The sequence below is a fragment of the Lissotriton vulgaris genome, chromosome 4_1 (assembly GCF_964263255.1).
Source record: "Lissotriton vulgaris chromosome 4_1, aLisVul1.2, whole genome shotgun sequence".
Taxonomy (NCBI): domain Eukaryota; kingdom Metazoa; phylum Chordata; class Amphibia; order Caudata; family Salamandridae; genus Lissotriton; species Lissotriton vulgaris.
The window spans coordinates 1101090035-1101104109 of NC_141691.1; the positions used below are offsets into that span (position 1 = coordinate 1101090035).

Here is a 14075-nt window from a genome sequence, read left to right on the forward strand (position 1 = left end):
GATTGAGGCTCGTTTGGCTATGATGGCATCCAAGGTAGCTCCTTTCTAGTGCGTCTCCTCTGTGCAATGTTGGGTTAGATTATTGTCACTGAGAAGATTGGATAGCGTTTGAATTAGTGGATTATGTGTTTCATTCCATTGCAGGTTAAGGTCACCAAGAATTAAGGTGTTGGAGTCTCCAAGAGCGCAGTTAGCAATCAGGTCTGATAGTTGTTCCCCGAAAACTGAGGTGTTGCCCGGTGGGTGATACAAAAGGTGAGAGAGCAGTGATCCATTATCTTTGGTTTTTATGTTTGCGGTAAGGCATTCAAAGGTGTTGTATCTGCACGAGTCTATTTCCATGATGGAGATGTTGTCTTTATGGATGATGGCAACTCCACCCCCTCGTTGGTCTTTTCTGTTTTTGTTGATAATGGAAAAACCTGGGGGCACAAGCATGTCTAAGCATGGTGAAGAGAGCTTGTTGAGCCAGGTCTCCGTGATGAACGCAATGTCAACGTCCTGCAAGAGAATGGCTTCTGCTAGTTCGGTTGCATGCATGGACGCCGATCTGCAGTTGATGAGCATGCAGTTGGTGGAAAACTCTTTAGAGCTGTGGTTCAATTCCTTGGGTGCTCTGGGGAGGGAGGTGGGGAAAGGCGATCTGGGGAGTTTAGTGCTCGGAGGGTCTCTTCTGAGACCCGTGATCACTTGGATCTTGGATTTAGGGGAATCAATTGGGGGGGGGGGGGAGGAGCATAGCTCGGCAGCTTCTTTGTCAGACATCGCAGCTTCAGTCCTCGTAGGTCTGGAGTAGACAGGCTCAATGTCAGTATTTGGATGAATCTGTGCTCTAGAGACGCGAGCTGCGTTTCTTAGGGTTTTTTGTGACAAGTCCTCCTTCTCCATTCTAGGGAGTCTCAGTACCTGTGTCACAGGGATTGCAACAGGCAGACAAAGGCGGCCGAGCAGGTTCAAGGAGATGTGGAGGATGAGTCAAATTAGGAGGTCGGGTTTGGCTTCCTTTTGAGAGTTGGCGGACATTCTCTATGGAGGCGCTGGAGTGGGGGGGGTGTCTCTGGGGTGTCGAGAAGAGGAGTAGTGGGACGAGTCAAGGACAGTTTGGAAACCCTGGTGGGGACGGTTACCTGTTTGTGGGTGTTGGGTCGAGAAGGAACTAGGTATGCGCGGAAGAGCGGAGCAGAGTATGGGGAAGAGGGAGTCGAAAGCCTCTAGATTCTCATCGTTTGCCTGAATCAGGATAGTACCGTTAGTGTAGATGGTCACAGACGTGCTCCCACCCCTTGGCGACCGGTTAGGGAGCGAAGAGGTAAGTTTGCAGCTATGTGAGGTAGCTGTGGAGATGTAGAGCTGTGTTCTGAGGGAAGTCATCCATTCCTCTGGTCTTTCTGTGTGAAAGATCAAGTCCATCTTAATCTGACCCTTTGGAGGGAGAGTGATATGTGTCTGTAAATAGAATTTCTTTGTGTTGTCTGATCAATTTATGCTTGAAATTTCGTCTTGCTTTAGGAGAGAGGTTGGGGGGAAACGAATTGTGGACGCATTCGTGCTGTGAAGTTTCAGGTGTGTCGATGGGAGTTGTGAGGAGTGAGATGATGTGTCCGGAGCCATTGTGGAAATTTCTAAGAGAAGGGGCTGTGTATCAGAGTGGGGATCAAGGCCGTTTGAGGAGGTTGGGCAAATCAGCTTGGGGCGAGATGAGAATGGACGTCTAAGTTCGTGTTGTGGCGGGAAAGAGGGGAAGGGTTATCCCTTACTGACCTACCGTGAAGATCAGGGGGTGATCACTGTGGTGACATGGGAGGCCATCGTGCAATAGGCGAAGTGAGTTGCAAAGCTGGAGAATGGGAGGTCGGGTAGAGGCAAGAAACTGCTGGTGTGATTCAGTTTTAGGCCAGGCATCGGTGGACTGGTATAGTGAGGCTCCGTTAGGGGCTAGCGCACTCGTACCTTTACAGAGGAGCTGTGAGGAATTCACACCGGTTTAAATCCTGCGGTCCTTGTCCCAGTGAAGACGCTCGTCAGGGCAGAGGATTCTAGCAGAACTATGGGCATCCGACGTGAGGCTGGTCCGGGAGTGCTGCACTGAGTTCCTTTGCTTGCAGTCCTTGCAGATCGGCGAGGGACACTCACTCGCATTATGATGTTCGCCGTAGCAGTCGACTGTCCTGACTGACCTGGGTGGCGAGGTGTGAGGGTCCCGATGTGGGATTTGGGAGGCAGTCACAGGTATAGTGACCCCGAGCCTGGAAGCCTGATTTCAAAGCTCCTTCACCGCAGCCATCTTAGTTCAAATGCCGCTCCCACGCCTCTCCGCGCTAGAGTTTATGTAGGAAGGCGTGTGTCCTAGCTCTCTTCAGTCAGGTAATCAATACCTGTCGCTCCAGCACCTGGCATCCATACAGCACGCATTGCCAGCTCTCTTCTCACCTCTGTCTGCAACAGGGTCCAGCGCAGCCGCTCACTGCCGCCTGTTTAGTGGTGAAAGATACAGCAGCTAGGCTCTAATATTAGCTCCCTCCTTGCCTCTCTTCCAAAGGTCGTGGTTTTGATCTGACATTGCTGGATTTGTTTTTTCTCTTGGTTCGGTGGAGTCTGGGGCAATCCCCTCAGCCCCATTCAGGAGCAGGGAGCAATACAAAATGTAACCACAGGATGGCAGCCGTTTCAAGCTCTGCATTCTCGTAGCAGTTCACTGTAATGAGTAATTTGTTTCCCTTTCATCAAGTGAAGTTATCAGAGTTGTACTTTATATGTAGTAATTTGGGGTCCTCTGGTCGGCAACCTTCTGCTTCAGTTTCACAAGTTTACAAATGAAAACGCTCCCTTTTTTATTGTGTTCATATGCACTAGGCTGCTTGCTGGATATGTGTATTGCCAGTCAATTAGTCTCCCATAGAGCTTACTTTAGCAGCATACCGGCGGATCCTTTGCCGCACATTTCTACCATTTTATGACCTCCCTGGCTAGCACTGTGCTTGCATAGCTCAGGCTGTGCTCCCGTGTAGTAGTGACCCAGTCCTCAGCAGCACTGGAGAGCACTAAACGAGCTTGCAGCGCAAGATTCCAATTGGCTAGCCAGTCCGTAGTTTGCAAGATTTTACTAGTTCTCCCACTGTCCAGCATTCACATTAGGTGCGGCGTACAGCCTCGTCACCGCCGCTTCACCCGATCTTTTTACAGACCACCAAGCGGTTTGTTAGCATACCCGCGGCATGCCTTGCCGGTACTGCCGCCGCCGTCACGCCGTAGCGACCTTAGTAGCGCCTTATAGTCTCTACACGCTCCGTTTACTTGCCGCCAAGCGCGTAGCTGTTAATATGAAAGTGTCCCAGCTACAGTGCCGGCATTCCGATTTAAGGGGCTATGCTTGGTGTAACGCTTAAACTCAGTTTATCCAGCGCCTTGCTTTATAGGTGCCGCTGTTACTGAGGTCTCGTAGTCGCGATCTTGGGAACGCCGATCTAACTCCTCGCCGCGACCCTTCTCAAGCTGTTTTCTCGTGGCCCTTGGATACACAAAGCACATATCCAAGGAAAGCAGAAAATTCGTCGATATAGCATTCCTCCTAGCCAAGCGACGTGTCGCCTGCCGCTGGAGCAGAGGCAGAGCGCCCAAGTTCAAAGATTGGCTAACTGACTTAACGTATTGCCAGGATCAACACAACACCTTTTCTGAATTATTGCCTCTCGCGAGTAGACCTAGGAATGTTTGGGACCCACTGGTACACTACCTGCTCAAACGCTCGGACGATGATGCACCGTCGGGCGATGGGCTCATTGCTTCTCAATCACATTAGCACTCTAGTTCACCTTATTGCTACCTGGCTATACACGACATATGCGGTTCTCCTCCACCTGTGGGACCCCTATGCCCCTGCAGTCTCCTCATGGAATGTGTGGCACTAGCCTCCACGGTACCGCCCCCCTCGCCTCCCCTTCCTGCGACCATCTTCCCCTTCCGACGAGCCACAGGATGTCCCCCCCTCCATCTGGAGAGTGCTGTCCTGCATACCACTAGCGGCTCTGGACTGTCGCCCCTCGGACTACCAATGCCTTAGGTCCTTGAACCTGGGACACTCCCCGCCTCCGTGCACTAGCGCCTAGAGGAACCACCACACTACACCACTACCGTACATTGTTATCGCACTGTAATGCACCACCGCACACACGTAACCTCGTTGGGAAGTTGGGGTTTTCTCTTTTTCTTTTCTTTGTTCTACTCGTTACAAAAAATTAGGAGTGAGATGCTCTTCTTGCTCACACAAAACCTGTTCGACTGCAGCACATCCTTCCTTGGCCTGCCCCGCCGGGACGGCGTTGTGAAAAGCTTTCTACCTGTGATGTGCCGCCGGGCCCCCGGGATGCCGGTTACAAGGCTGTGTACTGTTGCTCTGTTATTGCTGACGGCCTCAGGGTTGTAGGCACCTCAAGCTGTGTATCCTTATGTGCTCTTATCAATAAAGCAGTTTGAACACCCAAAAAAAAAAAAAAGCTGTTTTCTCGTGGCGAAGCCCTTATTAATGCAATTAAAAGATCTCCTGAAGTAGCGCGGACATTCCGATGCATGCACTGCAAAAAACAGGGTGATGTGAGAGAGTCTATTACTATTTGCAGAGAAAAGTCTTTGTTTCATGCAACAATCATAAAAAAGTTTATTTTAGATCCAAGCAGGTCCTCGCATATGAGAAATTTGAGGATTTCACAGATATTATTCTCTGTCGAATTAGTGGGCTGTAGCTTTGTTGCAACAGTGAAAACACAATCTCTGAATATTAAAAAGGTACAAAGTTGTTTATTATGTTGATTATTTAAAATATTACACATCTAAAAGGACAGTAAAAGTTATCTTCAAGGATAAAAACATTTCTAACATAATTGCTCAATCTCTGAATATTAGATGTAAACGCTTTTAGAATTTCGATTACAGTGTCTGTGCACCGTTAGTAGCCTGGCTAAAGAGGGTATGGCAGAGCTGAAAGTAAATCATTTAAACTCAAAGCTGTACTGAACAAGGGCACCCCAAAATATTTTTGGCCCAGGGCACCTTAAATCCTTAACATGTCCCTGCCACCACAAAGTCTGTCAGACAACATTGCTCTGAGTAAAATAGACAACATCATTAACCCGTTTACCGTGGAGGCAATTCCACCGCAATGCGGGCGTTCTCTTGCACGGGCTGGGCTGCGTTGGCCAACGGACGTGCGCAGCACTACCAAGGTAGTGCTCGCGACGGCCGTTGGCAGCACTTACCAGGTTAATTTATAATTATTTGTTTTTTTTTTTTAAACAAAAGTCCGACGTGTCAGAAACCCCCACTGCTTCAGGCAAGCAACATTGTACCACTAAGGAATTCTCAATTAAGTTTTCGTTCAGTGCCCTCCGTGGACTTTCAACTTTGTCTTCGGATCAATAACTGGTTGGTGGGCAATGATCAGATTATAATAATTACTAGAGAAGATTTGTTTCTGGTGTACCAGCTCTGAGCTAGGGAGTGCTCCAACAATTTTACAACACTGTCTACCTTGAAGTCCCTGTTCTGGCTGAAAATGTCTGCAAAATATTCCGCTTTGCGAAAAACTGCTATCAAAACTCTCCTGCCTTTCAGCTCGTTCTATTTATGTTAGATTGGGTTCTCAGCACTTGCAGTATTAAAGACTAAGTACAGCTCAAGACTGGATGTGGAGCACAACCAGAGGATTGCAGTTGCAAAAATCCATCCACAGATTGACCCTCTCTGTGGCGAAAAATAGGACCACACGTCACATTTATGTTGGTGGTGTTATTATCAATCTAGGTCATCTGTAAAACAAAGCATCCTAGTAAAAACAATTTGCGCACATTTTATCTTGGAAAATTGTGTTTTGAGCTGTGTAATAGCCGCTGTCATTTCACCACACCAACTCACAATACTAAACACTCTTATTGTGTTGAACAGTATTTGCTAGTTATGGCCCGGGATATGCGTGTGGCGGTTGATTACGAGTACCAGATTCCAGAAATTTCTGTCAGGTGGTGATGGGGCCCAACATCTAAAAAAAATAAAAAAAATAAATAAATAAATAATTCAACTGGGGGGGCTTAACCTACAAAAGGTTGAAGACCTCTGGTCTAGACTGCCACAAAGGGGGGACCCTCTTGAAAAGGTTTTGATTGTACGCAATATCAGCCTCGATCGTGCAACTGTTCAAAATGTTTTGGGCAGCCACTGAATCAACCCACTGAAATCTAGCTACTGCATACACGCCAATGTGCTCGATTCAGGCGGGAGATTACAGGTTTTTTAAAGCCTAAAATGACTTAATTCTGACTATCTCCCGTCAGATATTGCCTCTACTTCAAATAAACTCAATGGGGGAAATACACTCTCCCGGTTATTATTTATACTTTTTAGGTCTCGCTCGAGACCTATTGCCGCCGAGTTGCTTGTCAAGGGAGATAGACCTGGGCACGAGCGCCGATTTCACATCATGCACGCGCATGCCCAGCATCCCGGAGCCGTGCACTCCTGCTCCACATTCACAGCGGCAGCCTCTCACAATCACGCGTGCGCACACACTCACATCCCCTCCCTCTCTCCACCCACCCCCACACTCACCCCCACTCACCCCCACACTCACCCGGCTCCTTCCACGTGTCCTCGCAGCAGGTCAGTCTCGGCAGCAGGCAGACTCGGAGGTCGGCTGTCTTCGGCGATCTTCAGCTTGCGCCGATGTGCACGCTCACGGCACTGCATCTCGTGCGCGCCCACTGCGCTGTTTCGCGCCCGGCGATCCTCAGCCATATCCACAAATACTGGATCAAATTAGGCAATAACTGCTGGAACGGGGATCCAGCAAGGTCCCTCTAGTTTCCTTCACTGCCTGGAGGGTGCCGCTGGATCAGGGCGCACCTGCAAAGACGAACATTGCTCGCCACCGGGGGCCTCAGCATCTCGCCCTGCACCCTCCGCGTGCTCTGTTTCTAGGCTGTGTGTGGTGGGGTGGAGCATGCTTGGCTCGGCCCGCCCATTGGATTGGAGCGGTGCCCCTCTCGTGACTCCGCACTTTGTCAGGTTTCTCGCGTTGTCCCGCCCCTTGGTGTGCAGGGAAAGTTGTCCCGGACCCTCCATCCCGGCACGGTGGGTCCGCAGGGGAACTCGCAGGTTGTTGCTCCCTCTGCTGCGCAGGGCGGAGTGTACAGGGACAGCGCTCAGGTTGTTGCTCCCGCGCCTCTCGGCCTTGGTGGCGCTGCAGCTCCCCCCACCATGTGAGAGCGCCCTTCCGCCCTGGGCAATGCCCAGTGCAAGAGGAGCCCCGAGCCCTGGGGGGCTCCTGGTTTTTCGGGAGGAGAAAGGCAGGTAAGGAGGGGGTGGGGTTGTGAAAGGCTGGTCTTCGTGCACGTCCATAAAATCCTCGAACAGCACGGCCCATCGACCCCCACCCCCATGGAGAAACTAGCTACCCCAGACTGCAGTCCCACACCTTCAGCAATGCGCCCCACCCTCGTTTTAATGCATTGGTTTCTTTTTGCCTTCTCGAATGCCTCGGTGCCTAAATTAGCCATGACATCTTCGCAAGATATTTGTAGCCAGTTATGCCGCCATTACGTCTGGGCTGGAACGATGGAGCACAGGGAAACCCCCTGAGGTGTAAAAATGACCCAATTTTTCTCACTCAGAGCTTCTGTCGTGATTAGCTATAGAGAGGCAACGGCCCCAGGTCAGCTATCTAAAGCAGTGAGATTCAAAAACATGCTAATTATAAGAGCATAATATTTAAAAGCACAATTACGAACATAGTAAGAAATGGCTGCTTTGCTGAAATTTCTCTTTCAAAATATTTAGGGTTTGATCCTGGCACGGTTCACATGAGTTCTTGTTCATGTAGATAAGCTCCTGCTACAGAGGTGATGGTATGCAGCCCACGTCATAACTTCTAATCTCAGCTGATACACTCTTTCATCTTTCGAGGTTAAGAAAATGAGTACCGTTAACTTGTGTAGTGATTAAACACCAGTATTAAGTGACACACTTTGGTGTGTTCTGTGTAAGTGATATTTTTTTTTTACTTAGTTTAATATTTATAGTGCACATCAAACCGCATCAATAGCTTCCGACATCCAACAAAGTACACTATACAAGCAAAACACAGTGTTGAAAAACGTAAAGTGGTGACTTAAAATATAAGAATAGAAATATCAACCATAGCAGCTACCCCAGCTTCTTCTATGTGTAAATATATAAGTGTGTGTGTGTATATATGTATGTGTATGTATGTGTGTGTCTGTGTGTATGTATGTGCGTGTGTGTGTGTGTGTGTATGTGTATATATGTGTGTGTGTAAATATGCATATATATGTAAGTGTAAATGTGTATAGATATGTGTGTAAATATGTATATATGTATGGATCGAATTCTGTTTCCAGGATGAACCCACAGAAAATACGGACCACCACACGAGTTGCAGAGTGTCACAGCAGGCGTTTATTCAACCATTTTTGCAGCTTAAATTTGGCATGACGCGTTTCGGGCAGGATCTGCCCTTGATCACATCAATGTATATATGTATGTGTGTATATGTGTGTGTGTGTGTTTGTGAACGTCTGTATTATTTTGGCCTCTTTCTTGGTATGGAGCCGCACACAGGAATCCCCTGCCCCTCACAAAGATTCTACTGTGATATGTTCGGATGGCATTACGGGATGGAATTACTTGATTTAGTTGTTATGTATCGCTGTTAGGCTGCAGCTGGTTAAAGTCTGGATCAGAAAAATCAAGTTAAATGATGTTGCTTCTGGATCGACAATAGGTACTTACCTCACTCCTAGATACTTGCACCACCGGTTTCATTTGCCAAAGTACAATACTTAATTATTTTTAAAAATTAAAAGCCATTGTTATTTGCAATATCAATACATCTAAGTCACGTAAATACAAAACATGTTGCATTACAAATGCAATAGGTGTCACATTTGCAAAAGATAAAAGTATTGGCATTGTAAATGACAAAGCTATTAATTTCTCTATTTTCAAAACCAACACATAAATAAACAAGCATTTGCAATGCAATTGGTCTCGCATTAGGAAAGTTTGAGCTATTGGTATTGTAAATGACAAATTTTTTAGTTATGTGTTGGTTTTAAAAATAGCGAAATAGCGACCAGTCAACAGCTACACTACTACAGAAATACCCCTGGAACTACAAGACTCCTACGGCAAAGTTGCCACAGGCCCCGCACGTAGCTATTGACGCACTCAGCCCATCCTAGCTTTTCACTGTACAAAATTTTTCACGTTGGGATTTAAAAACCTCTAGTTCTAAACGGGAAAACGAAACTACAAGCCGCATGAAGCCAACACTGCTATTAAAACAAGGGCAGTGGCGAAGTGACAGATGACGTGGGGCACTGCACAGCCTTGCTCCTGAAATTCAAGAAAAAGTACCCCTGCCCCGCCCTATATTACACCCCTCTGCCCCAGCCTTACAGTTTAGTCACCATAACAACCTCACGAGAGATCTCCTAGTACAGTAGAAGGGCCATGTTAGGCGCCACGGGAGACGCCCGCAGCACTAGAAGCGTGTCCTCAGCAGCACTAGGCGAGACAGCCTCAGCAGCGATAAATGAAGCGCCCCCTTAGCACTGCACGAGTGAGTCCTGTGTCAGCTCAACTGAAGAAGCCCCAATGCAGCCAGAAACACAGGAGCAACAGGCAGGGAACTCTTAACACTAAAGGAGAGTCGGCCTCACTAAGGAAGAGAGGCACTCGGGCCAGGCCTCTGCAATACTACAGACGAGACATGCTGAGCGCCAAAACCGGAGAGACAGCTTCAGTGCCACGACTGGACAGACATCCAAGGCACTGCCGGGCAGACAGCCTCAGCACTACAGGAAGTGCACACTCAATACCGGCCCGCAGCACTACTGGAAGGATAGTCTCACTCACACTCTAAGAGAGACAACCAGTTTAGGGGCCACACAATCACTTATAGGCCCAAGCACCTACAGAAAAGTGACCCCCATCGGTGAATTAGATAGCTATAAAAGTGGGTCATGTTCCCCAGTTAATACGTCCCCTACTTAAGCGTGGTTTTTACCCTGACTTGTTCCTTCTCACCTGTACGCTTAATTTGCGGTTGTTGGTGGGTTGAGACTGTTGCTGATTGAGGCATCGCAGCTGTTCCGGCAAATGGATCGCCTTTGTCCTGAAGTTAGACTGGGTGCTGTTCTCCGGTCTAAGCTTTTTTTTGCCCACTTTCAGCTTCACTTTCTGAAAGTCATCCTGGCGTCTTCTTTTTTTGGCCATTGTTGAAACTAACGGCACCAGAACCAACAAAACGTGTACACGCCAGTTAACACTTGCAGGGAGAAGGTTTGAGCCTCCCGGGGCACCGTTCACTTCAGTGCAGTTTCCTGTATCACTGACCCAGGGAGAAAGACACTAGCGCGAGATGAGCGAACCCTAAGACACGCGCCTGCAGCGGCCATCTTGGGAAGGTATATATCAGGAAGCATGTGGGAAAGTTTCAAAGGACGTTAATTGTTCTTCAGGTCTGTAGCATATTGGATTTCTTAATTTTAAATAACGTAATTTATAAATCAGGACATACATTGGATTTCGTTTAATTGCGCGCCCCAGTCACATTCGCTGAATTGATATTTCACGGAATAAATGAAGGTTGGGCTGCGACCGAAAAAACCCTGCTCGCACGCAGGGCAACTCTGTTAAGCCATTGGGCTCATATGAAAAACAAACACTGCCGCGCACAGTAGTACATAAAATGTAGAGGCCATGTTGGAAGTGTCGGGTTTTTCGTGCGTATTGTAAATGAAATTGATCCATTTTAAAAATGACAGCATTGAGTACGTATTTTAACTGCTCAGGGATATTACTTTCAATGAATCCTTAAAAATGTATGATTTTACATATGATGTACTCCCTTATTCAGCCATCAATTTTTCAAGAACAATTAGGCTAAATACTTAATCCAACTACGTACATTTTTCAGGTGAATGCAGTCCTTGTCTCGTCAGTGCGTTCAATTACTTTCGCGGTAGTACGATTTGGTGCAATAACCGCGTCTTTTTTGTTTCTCCTTAGATACATGCGGACACTACTCTGAGTAACACTTCCGTTGGACAGCTATGTAGCAAGCATGGTGGCTCCCGTTGTGCAGATGTGCCATGTTGCTACCTGCGCAAATAGAACTCCGCAATCAGTTTCGTGGGGGCGAGTAGGACTTATTGCCTTCGGAACCTGTAATTCCATCGCCTTGTACCATCCTGAGGTAAAGAGGGAGGGATCGTTACCAGTGAAATCTTTCAATTAACTGATATAGCAATAACTACTGCTGGCTAGCAGTCCGCATTTTCAGTATGCAATATGTGTGCATTATCTAAGTTGGACTGGGACAGAAAATAGGCCTGGGCACCTAGAAAAGTGGCCCCCATAAGTGAATTGGATAGCTAACAAATGGCCCATGTTGGCAAATTGGGGCAGTTTTGTACTTGTAAAGACACACTGTATAAATGTTTTGGAAGTGTAGAAGTCTGCATTGATTTGAGTTTGCGGCAGACAATGTTTGATTTAATAACTGGAAAGGAAACAGTAACTAGCATTGGCATAACCATTAGGTTTTGCCTTTGGGACCTTATAAGTGTTTTAGCCTTGCAGTACATTATCTGGGGTCGTTTAATTATAGCTTAATTCCCGAAAAAGTTGATATCACATTTTCTTGTACATTCGCCTTCCTATTTATTGCCTTAGCAGGCCTGCCAAGGACGATGCAGAATAGGGAGATAGATGCTACACATGGGTACTACAGAAGTTGAGTGGTAAAGTTTGGGATACAGAAACACACATGGCTAGGACTGAAGGGAACCAATAAAAGACAGACGTACATATTTATATTGTGAGTGGGTGGCTGGATGTTGTATGTACATACACTCGCCTGCAGAAAAAAATGGAAATTCAGGTACAGTTACAAAAGTCGTAATCCATCCAGGGAAGAAAGATAACAAAATCCAGAAGGTAAAGTAAAACGAGACTTTATTTAGCAAGTCTTCATAAGCACAGCCAGTAACTGAATGCCGTGAAACGGTCAAATCCTCACACAAAACTTCCCCGCTCTCCATTCAAATCACAACACCCACGCAGAGCTCTCAGTTTGCATTCACACAGCACGCGAGAAACAACACGCGATACCCACACTTTCAAAACACAACATAACAGAGTATTGTTTGTAGATGACGCACGTATGGCCACGCGCGTCATTACAAACAATAACATACAAGTTATAAACTGAGCTATGAAGAGAGGGAGGATTAAGACATGAGTAGTAAGCAAGCGGTGTGAAAGGTAGATGGAGCGGTGGTAGAGGTAGATAAACACAGATAACTAGAGACCCAGATAGGTAGTCGGATAAATAGGTAGAGAGATAGCTAGGAGAAGGAGAGATAGAGAGGGCTATAAGAAAGAAGAAACGTAGAAGGCAATATAGATATATAGAAAAAAACAGCAGCAAGAAAAAACATGTAAAAAACTACTTTTCCCATGAACACCAGGGAAAAAACAGGAAACTGAATAGTAAGTCCTTCGTTAGTCTCTATGCACCGGCAGCAACCATCATGCCTTGCATCCACTTCCTCTTCCTTCGCGCGAAGCACTCAGTCCGGTACCCTCACGCGTCCTGTTTTGGACCATCATTCTCTGCAAGAAAAGCTCAGAATCAGATTCTGACCTTCCTGAATATAACAAGGTACGCAGCATCAATGCATACAGAACAATAACATTGTCAACCTCATGAATTCCGTAAACAGGTTACTTACATTCTGTACGGGGAGGATCCACTTCGAGGAAGTCCTTGGGGGGGATAATCCTCGCCTCCGAGTCCTTAATAGAATTGGAACTTACCAGCACTAAGGCTAGGCAAATTCTCATTCTATGGCAGGACCGGAGGCTTCAGATTATGCAAGTTCAAAGCTTATCGACAACTAGCCAAGCCACCTCTGTTACTGGCTTAAAGTAGAACCTCTTGAACGTGGAGTCCGTGGACTAATCCGCGACTCGCATCAGGTCCTCCAACCGAGCCCCTAGCGCAAAAGCCTTCGAGGCTATGGCTCCCCGTGCCGAGTGAGCACCAAATTTCTTCGTATCAATCCCGCCTCCTGCATCACCCAACGCACCCATCTGGCGATTGTCGGGGAAGAAACAGCTTTGTACGGTTTCCGTAGGGCAATTAGCAGTTGTCTCTCACACGGAGGGCGAGTATCATCAGTCATATCCTCATATGCACGGCGGCACTGCACCACACACAGCTTGGGAGAATCCGGGAAAGCCGGATATGAAATAACCCTCGTAAGGGTCTTAGTTCTCCTGCTCACTGTAAAGGACACCCCTTCCGGGGAAAACACCTGTGCTGTAATATCGAGCGCACGCACGTCTGAGACTCGTCTGCAGGAAACCAAACACAATAGCATCGCTAGTTTAGCAGTAAGCTCTTTGCGAGACAAAAACCTGTTCGGCTGCCAAGAAAGAAACAAATTCAGAACCCTGTTAACGTCCCACAGGACTGAATACCGTGGCTCTGGAGGCAGCGAGAGGCGAATCCCCCTCAACAGTCTGCAAACCAAAGGGTGTTCCCCGATCGGGGAACCCTGTACCAGGTCATGCCCCGCCTATATGGCTGAGCGGAAAGTATTGATAGACCTATAGGCTAAACCCTCTTCCGCCAAGGAGGCAAGGAAGTTAAGGACATGGACTACATCCGTCCCCACGGGATCGAAACCCCGTCGCACACACCAGCGACGCCACCTATGCCATGCTGACCGGTATCTCCTGGCGGTGCTGTCCGCCCAGGCCTTAGAGAGCAGATCCTCTGCCTTTCCCGAAAGGCCTGGGTGAGACCAGCGAGGCCGGAGATCCGCCATGCCATCAGTCTCAGCGAGGCTTCCTGAACCAACCTGTGGGGATTCCCGTCCGGATTCAGGAGAATGTGAGTAGAGTGGGGGAGTAGGATTGGAAAATCCGAGGAAAGTTCCAGAAGAACCGGAAACCAAACTTGAGACCTCCACCAAGGCGTGATCATCACCACCTGC

General features: G+C 47.6%; 2 protein-coding genes across 8 annotated transcripts in view; one reads left to right on the plus strand and one right to left on the minus strand.

Moving 5' to 3' along the window:
* The window catches only part of TEX10 (testis expressed 10), a 591356-nt gene extending 580958 nt beyond the window's left edge, over window positions 1–10398 (minus strand). For both annotated transcript variants that reach the window (XM_086965321.1, XM_086965322.1), the window contains exon 1: window positions 10096–10398. In XM_086965321.1, coding sequence (XP_086821447.1) covers window positions 10096–10284 — 189 coding nt within the window. In that variant the 5' untranslated portion in view covers window positions 10285–10398. The remainder of the gene's footprint in view (window positions 1–10095) is intronic.
* A 20-nt stretch (window positions 10399–10418) lies between these two features.
* Window positions 10419–14075, plus strand: part of ELP2 (elongator acetyltransferase complex subunit 2) — a 1268509-nt gene continuing 1264852 nt past the window's right edge. For 2 of the 6 annotated variants that reach the window (XM_086965324.1, XM_086965327.1), the window contains exons 1-2: window positions 10748–10987; window positions 11080–11266. In XM_086965324.1, coding sequence (XP_086821450.1) covers window positions 11135–11266 — 132 coding nt within the window. In that variant the 5' untranslated portion in view covers window positions 10748–10987; window positions 11080–11134. Of the gene's footprint in view, window positions 10530–10747; window positions 10988–11079; window positions 11267–14075 lie in introns of those variants that run through there. The other 4 variants (XM_086965323.1, XM_086965328.1, XM_086965326.1 and 1 more) reach the window with 4 other exon arrangements.